General features: G+C 40.0%; 1 protein-coding gene across 1 annotated transcript in view; it reads right to left on the bottom strand.

The window, feature by feature from the left end:
- Window positions 1-16,977, bottom strand: part of lama2 (laminin, alpha 2) — a 194,450-nt gene that overhangs the window by 154,673 nt on the left and 22,800 nt on the right. The window contains exons 2-3 of the mRNA XM_080490875.1: window positions 2,569-2,739; window positions 1,228-1,340 (exon numbers count right to left, since the gene is read on the bottom strand). Coding sequence (XP_080347001.1) covers window positions 1,228-1,340; window positions 2,569-2,739 — 284 coding nt within the window. The remainder of the gene's footprint in view (window positions 1-1,227; window positions 1,341-2,568; window positions 2,740-16,977) is intronic.

Here is a 16,977-nt window from a genome sequence, read left to right as displayed (position 1 = left end):
TCACACACAACTCACACCTCCCTGTCAATTTAATATCAGCAAATCTATCTGTTTGGGCTGTTGGAAGGAACACAGACACAGACGGATGGAGCACAAGAAATAATTAAATAACAGTAGAGTCGATTGCAGATCATCATTTGTCCCATTATAAATTCAAAATTCAACCTAGACATTGCAAAAAAAACAAAAACAAAAAAAAAACAGAACTATGATCTTAAATTAAAGCAGAATTAATGATAACTTGATAACCTGAAAGAGAAGCATCATTTTGTTCAGGATTAATTGACAGATGAATCACCTGATTAATAAGAGAGGTGAGCGCCCAAATGTTATTACAAGAAGGAAAAGCAAGTACAAAGGACTGTGTTTCAATATATGGACAGGGATTGATATATTCAATAAGCAGACTGGGAGGTTCGGGGGCCAATCCTGTCGCTGAGACCACGTCTTAGAAGCAATATGACTTTAAAGTCCACCCACGGAGTTCACGCCGGACAGGTCACCAGTCCATCACAGCACAAACTCAGCACTCAAACTCACCATTCAATGCAGTAAGTGTGAAGATTGAGTGAATTCAGAATGCAAAATATAGTCTCCCAACTCAATTTTGAATTTATTTTCACAGTCTTGATCGATTGATAAAAGAAAAAGAAAAGAAATCAATAACAAAACAAAAATAATGGCAAAAATCATGGCAGCTTAACACCAAAGAAATAAATGTTGAATCCACCGTCACTTCAGCATCGGAGAAGCAACATCAGACACACGCCTGTGTTAAAATGTGAACGTTCTCATTGTATGTGGAAGTGTTAAATAAAAGACTACTGCTTCACTGTGCATGTGTGCTTGTGACAACACGTCCGAATGCATTCATGTGCACGCTCACAATAATTACAATATACATCACACCTGTTCACATGCATGCGTGCATAAGTCAATATCTGAGATGATGGAGGTGTGTTCACTGTGCAGGGTGATTATTAATTTACTCATAAAGCTGTTTGATTCCAGATCAAACAGCTTTCTGACACTGAAATATTCACTCGCACTTGCATATGTACACGTTTGTTGTGGAAGCTTCTTTGTGCAGCATGGAGCAGTGTTTTTACTTAGTAATGCAAACAAATAAAAAAAAGAATACAACAAATGCTGTAGTATTGCATTACAGTAAAGCACATGGTAAAAGAAAATTAAGAAACATACGTGCATGTGTGTGTTTTTTTTTACCTGTTTTAAGTCGAGTGTGATGGTCACATAGTGGTAGTCCATCCCATTTTTAATGGAGGGACTTTGCCACCAACGGTTAGTTCCATCTATGGCAAACTCAATGGGGTGGCGCTCTGTGCACACAAGCAGAAAGAAAATGCTACAAAACAGAAAAGTATGGGGGAGCATATTGTCTATTTTAGTTTTAATTATTTTGAAATATTTTTCCTCTTGAAGCCAGAGTTGCTCTTTTTTTTTTTCCACCCTGGCATTTCAGCATTTCGTGGCCAGGTAACAAAAGCACCTTGTACAAGAAAGAATAACTGAATTTCTTTCCATTTTACATGATTGTGTTTCTCTCGGAAAATAAAAAATGTCACCCCTTTGCAGGATCCACTCTGTGCTGTTACTACTCCGCACAATAGCTCTTATGGAGCAGGCAGATAAAACACAACATTAGTTTATCATAAAGCAAAGGTCACAATGCACAAACTGTTGTGTAGGCTGTGTGTGCCAGATTGTTTGATGGTGGAGGAATGAAGATTCAAGGCAAAAATGTATGTTTCACATTGACTGGCACCTATGAATTATATGGCATTTCTTTAAAAACAGTGACAATTACAGGAAGTAAAATGTAAGAGTTATACGTTTGCTAATGACATTTATATAGCTTTTTTTCCCTAAACTTTTGCCTGAGAAAAGAGTATTTCTTCCTAAGAGTACATTGAATTACTTGTAAACTATATATATATATATATATATATATATATATATATATATATATATATATATATATATATATATATATATATATATAAACAGTAAGAGATTTCTTTCAAGATAGATAGTGGCTGTATATTCAAAAATTCCCAGATTCCCAATTTACCCAATTAAAAGAGCAGTGAGTCGTGGATCGTGGCAAAAAACACAGCTTCTTGATAAAAATCTCTTTGGAAACTAGTTAGTGGCTGAATGCTTGAATCCCAAATAGTTTCTGTTATTTGAAAGCATGGCTGGTTGATTTAATTGCAGGCCTATTATGCTATTTCACTGTCCTGTGTGGAGTGTATGTTGCCCCCCCCCCCCCTCCAGTTTATAGGGGTTTTCTCTGGGTACCACAATCTCCCTCCACACTCAAACAATGGCCATCTGAGGGTATCGTCACCTCTAAATTGCCTGGAGGTGTGAATGTGTGTGTGTTTGTTCTGTGATGGCCTGGTAATCAGTCCAGTGTGTTTGCATGTTCCACAGAGTAATCGTCTGATTGTATCCTCAGTTCATTCATTAAGTATTTTTGACTCAAGATAATAACAGATAAAAGGATAACTGGAACGATCTTGTCAGGGTGCGAAATATTCTCACCAAATGGTTTTGGACTTTTTTGGTAGCAGGTACGACACTGTGGATTTCTCACGGGCTGCCCTGGTACGTGTTCCACCAGTTTGCAGACCATCTCTGGACGGTCTAAACCACAGGTGGCATTCGCTGATATATCTGCCATAGTAGCCAGATTCAGCACAGCTGGAAACAGCCCTGGGAAAGAAACACAGACATTCAATTACACAAGGAAAAATACAGGATATGAAGCTAACTGCATTTCTCTGAAATAGATGCAGCATTCTTTCTCTGTGGGGTGAACAAAAAACTGATATATATATATATATATATATATCAGTGATGCACACTCTCCTTTGCATAGCCAGTAAAGGGGTTTGGTTCAATTTGCTGCGTCAATAACTTGGATAAAGAGAGTATAGAAGACAGAAGATGGGTTAATCGATACCGGTGCTATATAAATAAGAGCGCATCTTGTTAAAAGCTTTAACACAGAGAATAAAAGCAGAGCCGAAAAAAAATGGTGTAAAGGGGTCCAATCTGTTATTCGAAAGGTGTACATGCATATTGTTATGGACAACAACGTTTTAGAGATGATGATGCTGACAGATTACACGCTCATTTTACAGAAAGTTTGGTGTGTGACAGAATGTTCACCAATCACAAAATCAGACCTGATCAAAGCAGGATTTCTTCTTCAAAGCAAAAATAAAATAACCCCAGAAAACATGTTCAATCACCAAAGAGCTGCACTGAGGGTTATTGGGAACAACCAGCACATCCTGCTCATCCTGCTTTGCATTCAGGTTTTGTATTTCAAATCATTAAAAAGATGACAGTTCCTCCGTGTGGTCTTATTCCAAATGAGCCAACTAATGCTTGGATTCCTGTTGTACTGAGGTTATGAGTAATTCGCCGAGAACATGAGGGGGAGGGCAGGGGTTTCATGTCATCCAACTTATTTAATCTGGGTGTATTTTCAGTAGAGTCTAAAGCATTAACATAATTCACCGCCAAAACAGCAACAACCCCATTCAATTGACTTTTTGATTAAATATTAATTGAGAGCACAATTATTGGCTTTCACTCACACAAGACTGAGAATGATCAATACTACTAGATGAAAAGGTTTTTGATAAACATTTATGTTGGCAATCTTCCTTTCTGTCCAGATATTTCCAATAATTTGAACCACTGATTGTGGACCTTGAAAAAATTAATATAAAAACATAACTGAAAACGACCCACACAGAATACTATAATGTTATTTCAGTGTAAACACACCTAAAGTTTTAGCTCCTTGTTGAAAATGTTAGCATACTATAATTCCTGCAACAGCATTTTAGGTCAAGCCATTATAATTGTGCTTTCTAATATTTCTTTTGGGTATTTGCAATCTATTTACTTTATTATACAATTAACCAATCGACCATTGAACCGAAATTACTGCCCCAAATTTCTATAAAATAACATACAAAGAGTTACATCTATTAAAGAGTCCAAAACCTAAAGACAATAAGAGACAAAAAAATATCACATATTACATATTGGCACCACGTCAGTGATTTTGCTGACACTTGTAAAAATGTCCATCTGTGTTTGTCCAGCGACGGACGGTAAAGCTGTTTCAGAGAGACCTTGACTTCCAGTATAACCTTTAGCGATCAAAATGTAATCAGATCATCTCTGAGAGACCATGGACATCTATCTTCTGAACCTGCTTCATCCACGTTAGGTTGTGGAGCCTGGAATCAAACTCAGCTGTAATAGGATATAAAATAAAAATAAAACAAATAAAAACGAAGTCAAACATAACATCGGGAGGCACCGAGGTTCAATTGGTATTTACGTCCACACGTCATCATGACAGAAGCGCAGCATGAGTGATGTGCTCATAACTGATCCGTGTAGTTCCCATAGTAAAAACTTCTATACAGTGCCGATGGAGAATGATAAGGTTGTGTTGTTTAAAGTTCTGGAATGCTTAACATACTGTACATATGGTTCACGTTTCCTGTCTGGAAGACGCACACGGACAAGCACATGAATAGAATTTGTTTAGGACAGTTCAGTCCTACTACACGATTCTTTTAAGCTTAAACAACACCTGCACCTACACACAAGTCTTTAACACAAACACACAAAAGTATCTGTCTCAGTATCTGTCAGGCACAGTGGACACGAAGGGAGAGAATGAAGATGGGAAAAGTGTAAGAAAAGCAAAGACGAAGAACTCTGACGAAAGTGTGGACTGTGTGTGTGTGTGTGTGTGTGCGTGCGTGCGTGCGTGCGTGCGCGTGTGCGTGCGTGCGTGTGTGTGTGTCTGTCCAGCTGTTTGGCCAGATGTCAACACTGATGAACTGTGAAGAACATCTGAGACACCCGAAGTCTCTCTCACACATGTGTACACATTCTCCCACGCACACTCACAACACTCCACGTACACACTCGGTCAAACACATGCCTTGAAACCTTTCAGTTATGATATCTGAGAAGACCCCACCACTTAGGAGGCCCAGATTTCAATAACACGGAGCTTTAATGAAAAAGAAGACGAGATCCCAGATGAATATTCTCACTGTGTTTGAGTAGAAGCATCTATTGCGTACACGGCTAATTCGCCATAGAGCACAGTCGCAGTGAAGCCTGTATTAATACAATGGAATTACTGTCTCATAGTTGTGTACCTAACCCAACTACGGCAATAGTGGTTGATAATGATACGTCCCCAAACGTATTGAAAGATGGCACAGTTGGCGTCCCCTGTTCAAGCCTGAGCTTTGAGGGTTGTTTGGTGCCTCCAAAGACAACGAGAGTGTGTCTGTTGTCTGTATGCATTTACTCTGTGATGGATTATTGACAAGTCCAGGGTGGACCCTGCCTTTTTGCCCATAATCACCTTTGGATCAGCTCCACCCCCCCTTGTGACCCCCAAGTTGGGTAAAAGGAGTAAAGAAGATGCGATAGATACATATATGGAGTGGGTAAATACAGTCTTACAAACTGTTGAGCCGTTACTTCTGAGTCAGGTGTTCAGACTGCTCAAAACTTCACCTGAAGCACAAAGCATCAAGCTTTCTGTTGCCACGGCTATGAAGTGCAAAGTTCCCCATGAAAAAACAATTACCTCAAAATACATTCCTCACATTTATCCAGAGCCATATATCATAATCCATTGTGTACAGTACATTTAACTTCAGCTTCAGCTAATGAGAGAAAAAAATGCAATTTCTACAAAATAGATTGTTTAAACAGAAGATTGTTGATTTTGTCACATGTGCATTCAGAAAATCCACTCAATTTCAATGGACATGACCACAATAACCAAGAAGCAGCTACTTAATTTGGTTTGTATATATTTTTTTTTTGAGAGTTAAAGAATATGTAAAAAAAAAAATAAATCGTAAGGAATATATCAGAATGGAATACACACATGTCTTTGCACAGAAGTGATGCTTTTCTATTCAGTACAAGGTCTTGGTCAACCACCTTCTCTTCAAATTTCTCCATTTCCTCAGTTATAGCTCTAAATAACCTCATATGTCTCCACCAAACGGACACTAATTAATCTGAGTGTAGCTGACAGCTAACTAGGAATTCATCTGTTTGGCAGAACGGTGTTAAAGCATGAGTGCGGGGGGGGGGGCGGGGGGGGGGGGTAATTTTCTTGTTCATTGCACTTGGGGCAGTCTGTTGCAAAAATGATTCTTCCCAATTAAGTGTGATTGGCCAGAACTATTTAAAGTCGGAAACAAGTATCTGAAGAGTTTACAAAAAAAAAAAAAAAAGAAGATGTAAATGAAAATGAGTAGGAGGATTATGCGGCTTGCCTCAGTATTCCAATTTGCAGTCGAGCTCACAGGAGCTGCTGCATTTGGGGAAAATGCACTGAGGAAGGTAACATCTTTTGCATTAGTAATAGTTGAAGTAATTCACTCCACTGTAGTCATCTAAATATCATCACAATGTCAACTTCTTGAGTCTGTTTCAAAATGAGCTTGACTCCCTCTCTGTGCTCTGCCATGACAATACAAAGACTATATAACTTTTAGCACATGCATACATATCTGAAGATTTAAAGTATGACATTTGGCCGGGGTTTCAAAGAGCTTAGTCAGCAGAGAGTAGGTTCAACTCCTTTGTTCGCTCATACTCAACCCAGGCAACAGGCGAACGGTAAATGTTCTCAAAGCAACAGCATGCAAGCTCTCTCCACGCTAATGCCTCCTGAATATACCAATCCATGCATCCATCACAGGGATGAGAAGAAAAGGATCCACCAGATGCTTTCAGATGCCAGAATTATCTCAGTTAAGGCCGTAATGCGAGCTCCACACAGTTGTTTTCATGAGCATATTTTCTATGGTTCTTCTCCACGCCGTTTTACACCTACTGCCTCTGGCTCCTGCCAAGCAAGTCACGCCAACATCCTGCTTATTCGAAGGTTTTGCTCCGCGACCTGGAAGAGGCTCGCAACGCAAATGCGAGTGGGAGACTGTGCAATCCTAAAAGTGTCATTTTACCTTGTTTTTGTGACGGCTAATACCTTAAGCGTCTTATCGGTTTTGCGTGTCCGATTAACAGAATATCGGGAAATTTCTAAAGAATTTTTTCCCCCCAGATTTACTGTTTGGTTTTGGTCCTCCAGTGTAAAAAGGAAATATGAATGTGGGGGATCAGGTTTGAATCCTGGTTGAAGTAAGGGGGCATAGACCCTTGCAAACAGTAGCTGAGCACTTCATACATTTAGCGATGTCAAATTTTCATTTTATTAGAGCAATTGTATTTACCTGCATCACTTCATTTGTCTGCAGAGGCATTTCAGACGCAGCTTCACAACAGGAGACAAACACTAAAAAATGAATTAGCTTTCAATGTTATTTTCTGATATGGGAGATATTTCTTCAAACCTGCCATTTTACCTGTATGTAAACTGAATTATCTCTCTATTAGAAGATATCTTGTGCCGTTTTTCACTGCATATCTACCCTTTTGTGAGACTTCTGATGTCACTCATACGTTTACCAAGCTCTGATTGCCGTGGTTGTTTGCCCCGACTAGGGAAACTGCTATTGATGAACAGAATGGCAGACCTATTAGAATCACTGAGGATTTCCAGGACGTGAGAAGCAATTTTGAGATCCCGGGCAACCATTGCAGGGCGAAAAAAAAAAATATTTCCACAATTGAATTATCAGGGTACTAAGAAAGACGCCTTCATGAAGTTACCAAGTAATACAAGAGGCAGCAGAAGGAAATTTCAATAAGATGTACTTCCGGGACTTTCACAGGGTCTCAGTGTCTGTATTATCTCTCACAGCAACTTCCACTAAACATCAAAATTATTTCTTGGAAAAATATCAGATTGTTGAGTGCGACTCTGCTTTCAGCTGGTGGTAACAATTTTTCTCTCTCACCTTTTATGTTGAACAAAAAGGTGAGATAACAGAAATGGAGAGGGCTGGATAAAGACGGGGGTTCACATTTCAGTATCACTGAATGACAAGGACACAATGATTGTGTGCCTATGGGGGTCTGTGACTGCCACGCACGCACACACACACTCTCACATACACACACACCTACTCAGGTTCGTCACCTTCCATTCTCTTCTCTCTGCTCTGATAACTGTGGTAACCTGCCCGTCCGTCCGTGTGTCTTTCTGTCTGTTGGCCTTTCTTGTCCCCCATCTTCGCTCTGTTAACCAGATGTCTCAGGGGATTTGCAGCCACACCGGCTCTAAATTATAACGCTGTCAAAATGTACACATTTGCTCAGAGAAAACAAGGTGGTGTCATTGCCAGAGAAGCCGCTTTTAGATACCAACTCGAAAATGAGAAGCCAGTATGAAACAAAATGGAAAGAAAAGAGAAAATCTTTAATTGGCCATGCGTGCATGGTAGCACTGTGAAATGTGTCCACTACATTTATCCCATTCAGAAAAGCAGCGAGGAGCCTTTATGTGGCACTCAGGAGTGTTCAAAGGTTTGAGGGGTCCAACTCAAAGGCCCACAGTGGTGGCAATGAGAGTATGAACAAGGGAAAAGCTCAAGTAGATCATACTGAGGTGACAACTCGACACATAGAGATGGTTTGAACCTGCAGGCAAGCAAGTCGAAGAGAAGTTTGCATGATGACCAATTTCTATGATCACTGAGCAAAACAAACCCCCTGCCAAAGCTTGATGCAGCTATAGAAGCTCATCATAAGCCTTTTTTTTTTATATTTAATTTCATCTAAACCACCTTTGCCAAACACGTGAAGGGTTTACAGAACTGGACACAGAACCGTGCTCATCATGAAGCTGGAAAACCATAATGATGTGACTTTACATTGACTTTATAGAGGAAGTGGCCACACTTCACCTGATTTCCAAAGGCTCATGCTGACAGGATATTCCTTCTATCTTATAAAGGTTTCAAATTGCATTATGAAGAAAACTTTATTTGCTTTTTTCTGTCACAGTGGAAGATGACTCTGCACTGCCTGCCTTGTTATATGTGTGTGCTTATGTGTGCGTGTGATGGATGTGTTATTGTTGAATTTTGAGCCAAGATGTATGCTTGATGGAATAAGAAGAAGGTTGAAAAAGACAGGATCATCTCTCTCTGTATCTCTCTCTCTCTTGCTGTAACTTTCCATCTCTCCCTCCATCTCGAGTAGTTTGGGGGTGGGGGGAGAAAGCGAGGGGAATGGATGAGGAAAAAGATAGAAAGATTGATGGAGAGCAAGAGATGGATGGAGGGATTCCCAGAGAAAGATAGAGCGTTGTTTAAAAGGGTCAGGGCCAGAAGGGGAATGAAGGATGTGTCTGTGATAAGCCTGTATGGTCCACACACACACACAGAGAGAAACAGATATTTACATACAGAAAGGATGCAAAACAGTCAGGCACACACAGCTAAATTAAAAATATACATTCAAATATATGCAAAAAACATTTAACGCGCCGTCCAGAGATACATACATAACCAGATGATTATGCACAATACACATGCACCACCAACACAAATTCATTTTCAACCTTGCAGCAAAATTTTTAAAAAAACCCACTAATCTGTTGTGGACATTTCACGAGAGGAGCTTTCCTAACAAACTAATCTGCTGTGTTAGCTCAGCTGTGCTCAGAACACCTGAAATATGATTTATCTTCTTCCTCTGAGTTTCATAAACCAGGAAATACAGGAAATGGGGTTTTTAACAGTTTAACAAGGACAACCGGATTCAACCCATGTCCACAGCGGTATCAAATATCCGAACGCAGAACTCCCACAGCCTTAAAGTTGAACCGTCAACATGTTTGAAAAATGAAGATATCACAGTGTTCAACACAATTAGAGCTCTGCAATTGTGTGTAAGTGAGTCTGGAGATGGTACCTGCGTCTGCTCACGACCAAACCATGTGGTCAGAATTATCAACAAAGCAACAGTGTTCACCCTCGAGACAACACCAGCTTTGGTTTCCACTTATCTGCTTGATTACATCCAACACACAGTATCAGTCATCAAGGCACAAACAAATATATATATAAATAACATACAAAGGAAAGTTTCATTTTGAAAAAGTGAGCCTTCACTAAGCATGTTGGAAAAATCTCAAGATTGGCGCTTCATTTTATGTTGTTTGTGATAATAAGATAAGTCATTGCTTTCAAAGTCTGGTGAAAACCAACTGGGCAAAGACATTTTGTTGGCTTAAGGGGACACAATTATTTCAAGATACATAGAAGAGCATGGTCCAGAATCGCATGAGGCCAATGAGGACTCCTCAAGACTTACGGCTTTATCCAATGTATGGGCAAAGGCAGAGGACACCCTGACCAGGTTGCCGGTCCACTGGAGAAAGCACAGGAAGAACATGCAAATTTCAAGCAGCCAGGCCCAGCCCAGATTCAAACCTGTAAACGTCACTTAAATCCTAATATCTATTTGTATCTTTCTATCTACTATAATCCAGATTGAGTTATGAAGTCTCACATTACCTGAGCTGTCTGCACTGTGTGGGTCAGTCTGTAAATCATTCACTCGCCACGTTCGGCTGAAATTACATCAGCGGTTTTGGAAGTCAAATAGTGGAGCAGGTATGTCATTTTGAGGGATGTTCGAGTTGATCAGTCAATATTAAAGTCGGGTATTTCAGCGGCAAGCGCTCCGCTGCGCATCTCCCATCAGAGTTGTACAGTATAAGCAGTCACGCTGAACTTAACACTTATTCTGGGAAGAAACTGATTTATGAAAGTAAACTGTGCAGGGTGACTATGGGTGGGGGCAGGACACAGCCTGGACAGGTCGCTAATCCATCACAGGAGAAACACACAGACAAATACAACCACACACACATGCATTCAAACCTAGGAGAAATTATGCATGGGAAAAAGAACATGCAAACTCCACACGGAAAGGCTGGGAGGGTGTTTGATGGCAGATCTGCTTGCTGTGAGACGAGAGTGCAAACCACCATGTTCACATGGGGCAAAAACAAGCAGATCATAACAAAAGCAAACATCCAGTAATGAGCTTTAAAAAAAATTAATTTAAAAAAAAAGGGTTGTTTTGGGATAACTAAAAAGGGAAAGTCACTACATAAGAATCATAAATGACAAATCTGACTATATATTATGATCAGTTTTAATCTTGGTCACATCACACACAAAGTAAAACACGGATGACAACCCGTCCACGTCACATCATTTATTGTTGAGTTAAATTCAACCGAGCTCACATTGGCGAAATAACTTCAAAATCAAGCATGGACACACACACACACACACACACACACACACACACACACACACACACACACACACACACACACACACACACACACACACACACACACACACACACACACACACACACACACACAAAGTCTCTCGCTCTCTCCCAGGGCAGGAAGTCTTACGGAGAGCAGGATGTTGACATAGTTTTCATTTCAGCTTTCCCCCGAACACCCTGGAGGTCGACAGAAGAGCGGCCAACAGATGTAAAGCCCGAGATAGAAGTGGGGAAACAAAAATACAGACTAATGTATCTTTTCTAACCCTTATCACTCCAGACAAGTAATAACAAGAAAGCTTAAAGTACATATTTATTTACAGCACTCGCGCGGAAGGATAAAATTGTGGGAAAACCGTAGGGGATAGCAGTCACTGAGAAGAATTGGAAAAGGCAGAAAAATACATTAATTTTATATGTAAATGTACTTATTCATAGAGGGATTTTACGATTTTATTATTAGCTTTAACGATGGAGTGAACAATGCTTTTGTACTAAATTTAACATAGCTATATTCACCAATCTCTAGAGGCAGTGAGAAAAGAACATAAAAGGGCTTTTCAAATGTTCTACTGCATTTTTGTGGCAGTGGAGCAAGTGCGCAAATGTCTAGTACACAAACAATGTAGAGGATTATTCACAATAGTATGCAACGTCCTTACTGAAACCAGGGCCATCAAAGGATGGTCAAGAACATACCGCCCATGAGACACAATTGAAGTCATTAAACATTGAAAATCCTAAAAAAAAAAAAAGACATTACCTGCAATTTTTTAGATACGTTTGTCTAGAACTGTGTTTTTTTGTACGTGTTTTACAATATGCGTTACCAAAATGTCCGATTTTAACACAATACTTAATACCAATAAGTCAAAGGGGGGAAAAATAAGGATTTGTTGTTATATTATTTTCTGCTATCATTCCATAGGCTAGACCGCGATCAAAGGGCCCTATGTGGCCACTGAAATAAAATGACTGTGAGATGGGCAATTTGATACCAGCTACTGCTAATGCCAACCTACACTTATAATAACAAGTATGCGGGAAAAGAAAGTGTCTGCTTTACTTTGTTTTATGCCAAACTATAATCATGGCTGAAAAAAAGCACTTTGGCTTTGTGATTTGAACATGTTAGTATACTGAGCCCAAAGCTCTGCTGTGAACTCTATGACTTATGACAAAGTAATCATTCCTGCTATTCAGAGGATATTGTGACAAATTGTTTTAGGTGCGGAACATTGTGTTAGTGTGACACAGAGTGACAGAAACAGAAAGGTATTTGATGTCCAGGAAATGTAATTTTCCGTCTATTACTAAAGTCATTCATTTATCCAACATGTCAGCATGAACTGCGTCACCATAGAAACAACATGAGAAAGTGCGTGCGTGTGTGCGTAGCTACAAAGAAAAGTCAGTCACATTGCCTTGAAAGAGTGCAGTGAATGACTTATTATACAAAGAAAATATCAGCAGAGAAGATTGTGGGCTGTTCAGAAGGGTCAGGACATTGACCTGCCTCACTTCCTTCATCTCTGTTTCAATTAAAATTCACTTCAAGGGCTTACAAGCCAAGATCGTCCTTTATCTGTACTTATTACATGTTTCCACGTAGCATATCAGCCACTGATCAATCTGCCCATGCACTTTAAGCAACATCAACTCAGGTTTGGATTTAAATAGTTTTTAACCAATGAGTCGATGAAATTGCTGTAAAGTGTAAATTACCACTTTAATTGTTTTCTATTTCTATACTGCTGAACAAGGAAAGAGAAGAAGAGTATATCCCTGATCATCAGACCATAAAGCTTCTTTTTGCAGTGCAATTGCATCCATTTAAGAAAATAAAATAAAAATAAAATAGAGGCTGAAATGTCATCTTTTTCCAGATGGCCACACACTCATTACAGAAGCGACTAGGAGGGACATGTGGATTTAAGTATCTGTCTGTGTGTCTGTATGGTTTGAACTTTGCAAATGCGGGCCTCTTCCAGACGGTCATAAACTCAGACTAAACAGGAAAACCGCTAAGTTATAGACAGTTAATCCTCCACTTACACACACTCGTCCACACATGCAAACATGGTGTCAATGAACTGACCTGTGTCTGCTGGAGGCTGCTGCGGTTACTGTGCTCCAGACTGAAGGGGGGGGTCCTATCTCCCAGGAGGCCTGCTGGATTTCTCCGGCATTCAAATTAATTTAGTGGGCTTGGATGTTGGAAAAGACAACGTGGGAGGGATTTGGCTGTTAAATTGCTTTTAAAATCTGGAGGAAATACGTTGCAATCAGACCAGTTGAGCTACAGTTACAGTAGACAAGTGTCATTCTCCATGATAGCAGGAAGTAAATCTTGATTAGAATCAAGTCACCACTTTCCAACCACATAACATCAGGTGTCAGAAAAAAGCTGACGAGTCTGTGAGGAGGAGGAGGAAGAGGAGGAGGAAGAGAAAGACCGTTATGAGCCGGTACTGTTTTTTTATAAAGCTGAAGTTGTAGGACAGTTTACGACACCAGTACCCCAAGACAGCCCTGGTACCATTGTCCCAGAGACGCTTGTTGAGAACAGGGCATTAGCATTGAGGGTTAAGGTTGCTTGATAGACAAGGGTGAGATTCCACCATTATAGGGTTACCTATCTTGTGAAAGCTGGCATTATGGTTTGACCTGCCCAGTCTTTGAGGGCTGGGTTAGGCCTACATGACTGAGTTAAATTAAGATTAAAGTCATGCAGTGTTTGAAATAGGCCATTAGCATTCAGTCCTGCAGGGTGACACACGTTTCCTGCCTATCCACACCATTTAAGTTGGTTCTATTGCACCAACTGTTCTAAAAGCAAATCCTAGGTTTCTAGGATGGGTCAAGCCTAAACACATAAAATTGCAAATATTTACAGAAAAAAATGGACCAGAGCAGGATAGTGGAAATGGGTGAACTAAAACACTATTATGCATTTTCTTGTTCAAATCTTCTAACAAATCTTTTAACACAATGATGTCTGATCGACCGGTTACTTCATACACCTCTAAACTGTCAGAGACAACATTTAGAGCGTGTCATTTATGCAATTCTTCACAGCTTATTGAAGGTTTGCACAAAATTATGAACATGCTATCATAACCCCACTTCTGATATCACGCTATGATATATCACTAGTTTTTCCAGCCATACTTCACACCTATTAATCAGGGTGCTGTTTTTTACGTACTGGGTTCAGCACAGTGAGGCAGGGTGGCTGTGAAGACCAGACCAGCCACACTGGCACCGATCTGAAGATGGGGTCTTAGTATGGCTCTGGTCACACCCTGGCTGTGCAACACCTCGGTTAGTACTCCCAAATTTGAGCTTAAAGGACAACCATAGCTTGATGAGCTATGCATTGCTCTGTGAGCATATCCCATATGAGCCTACATAATGAATCACAATGCCACCAACCTCTGCCAGACATGGAGTGAAAGTTCATTACAGCAGGCTCATTAACATGTGAAAACACCTCAAATCATCCGTTTTTGCATCCACTGCAAATCCACATTAAAGATTGAGCAATCAGTCAAATCATTAATTATGAACCATTATCAGTGAGTATCTAATAAAAACACTTGAAAGTTTGTGAAAACAAATTAGGAAGCTTCCCATCAAAAATGACCCAGAAACTAAAAAAGTAGAGGGGGGGAGACCGAGGGAATGTTTATGTGCAATAACTCCTGGATAAGTGTATGAAGTGATTTAGCTGAGCTTACACCAGTAAGCAGTAAATCTATCCTGCAATGGTCCAACTGCTTTCCCACATCCACAGAGCCGATCCATAGCTGATGAGGCAGTGATGAGGACTTTGTTAAATCATCCACAAGCACCTCTGTGAAATGACTGCTCGGGCGTGTGTGTGTGTGTGTGTGTGTGTGTGTGTGTGTGTGTGTGTGTGTGTGTGTGTGTGTGTGTGTGAGTGTGTGGCTGCGTATGATTTAAGTAGGAACCACTGGTGCTCGCCTTGGTTAGTACTTACAGTCCAGTCTGCAGCCAAGGCCACCACACACACACACACACACACACACACACACACACACACACACACACACACACACACACACACACACACACACACACACACACACACACACACACACACACACACACACACACACACACACACACACACACACACACACGCTGTCAGGAGAATATGGGGGAAATGTTGGTGTGGGTAATGAAAACATGCCAGTGAGTAGATTTACAGGAGAGAGCAACTTGACCTCTGGCCCCAGAGAGGATCTAATCTTCCCATAGCTACAACAACTACATTGCCTCTCAACACTGCAACAAATAGAATAGAATAGAATAGAATAGAATAGAATAGAATAGAATAGAATAGAATAGAATAGAATAGAATAGAATAGATTAACTGTTTTTCAAATCTTTTAACTTTCCATTCAGCTCTCCTTGTGCGCTTTTGCTCCATAAGTTGCAATGCTCTCTGGAGATCAAGTCAAGGTTCGTTGACTGCTCAAGCGTTTAGAGCATGTATGTGGCCTCTGCGTTCAACCAAAGCCAAACAATAACACAGCCTGACCTCGTGAGGCAGAAGTATTATATGTCAACACAACTGCAGTGAGAACAAAATGGCTTGATGGAACAGTCTCATGTTTTTAGGAAATCCGAACTGCTACCAACCAGCAACAAACTTGGCCATTCTTCAACTGTGACAATCAGAAAGTGAAAGATCGTGTCTTGAGCTCACAAATAGTGACATCTCGGCTGTGAGTAAGTACTTAACACGTGTATCTATACATAAATGGATACTTAGGCTTTTTATATTATTACATTTTTCAGAAATTTGAATTCGTCAGTTCAAGTGAGATATCTTTAAATACAAAAATGCTTGTTAGAGTTATCAAAGGTTCACTTTTCTGTGATTTTTGAGGATTTATGACAGTGATCTAAACTAAGAGACAAACAATGCTCCTTGGAATAACATTTTGACTAGAAGATTCATGCTTGGAATTGGCAGCTAAACTCACATTCATTAAAGGTACAACCCTCATACTCGTCCCACAAATGTACTTTTCACCAGAAAAAGGTCTATTTCATTGGTAGAAAATGAACAATTCAAACACAAATCTGCTATGTTTATAAACTGCAGGGATACGTAAACAAACATAGTCATGTATTGTACCCAAAATGAGTTGGGGAAAGAAATAGATTAAACATGGTGATAAGTTTGAGGGCACTGTGCTCATGTTTCTTTTTTTAAGAGTCACAAAATCTTTAATCTTTTTTTTTCAGTTATTTATAAATAACTTTAAAGGTTTAAAGGGTGTCCACAAACTAATACACACTTGACTGTTTTCCACAGTTTTGCTTTAGGAAAGTCTAAGATTCACTTATAAACTGTTAAAAAAAAGAAAAGAAAACAAAGATACCTTCTTTGTTGGAAAGTGGAGGAGAGTCTGCCTGTACAGTGAGTAGTGGCCCTGATGGATGTGTTGGTGTATATAATTCATACATCTGTGTATGTGCTGCTCTGCTTATCTTGAGCTTGTTTTGTATTCGTCAGGTCAGGAAATAACATCATTTTCTCGACGCAGCCCATGGGGTCACAAGGGATTGTGGGTAATTGGAAATCCAGATGCATGTGCATGAGCTTCCAGGAAGAAGCGGTTACTG

Source organism: Lipophrys pholis (assembly GCF_963383615.2).
Source record: "Lipophrys pholis genome assembly, chromosome: 21".
NCBI classification, from domain to species: domain Eukaryota; kingdom Metazoa; phylum Chordata; class Actinopteri; order Blenniiformes; family Blenniidae; genus Lipophrys; species Lipophrys pholis.
The sequence above is the reverse complement of the archived record's forward strand: the minus strand, read 5'-3'. Positions and strand labels throughout refer to the sequence as shown.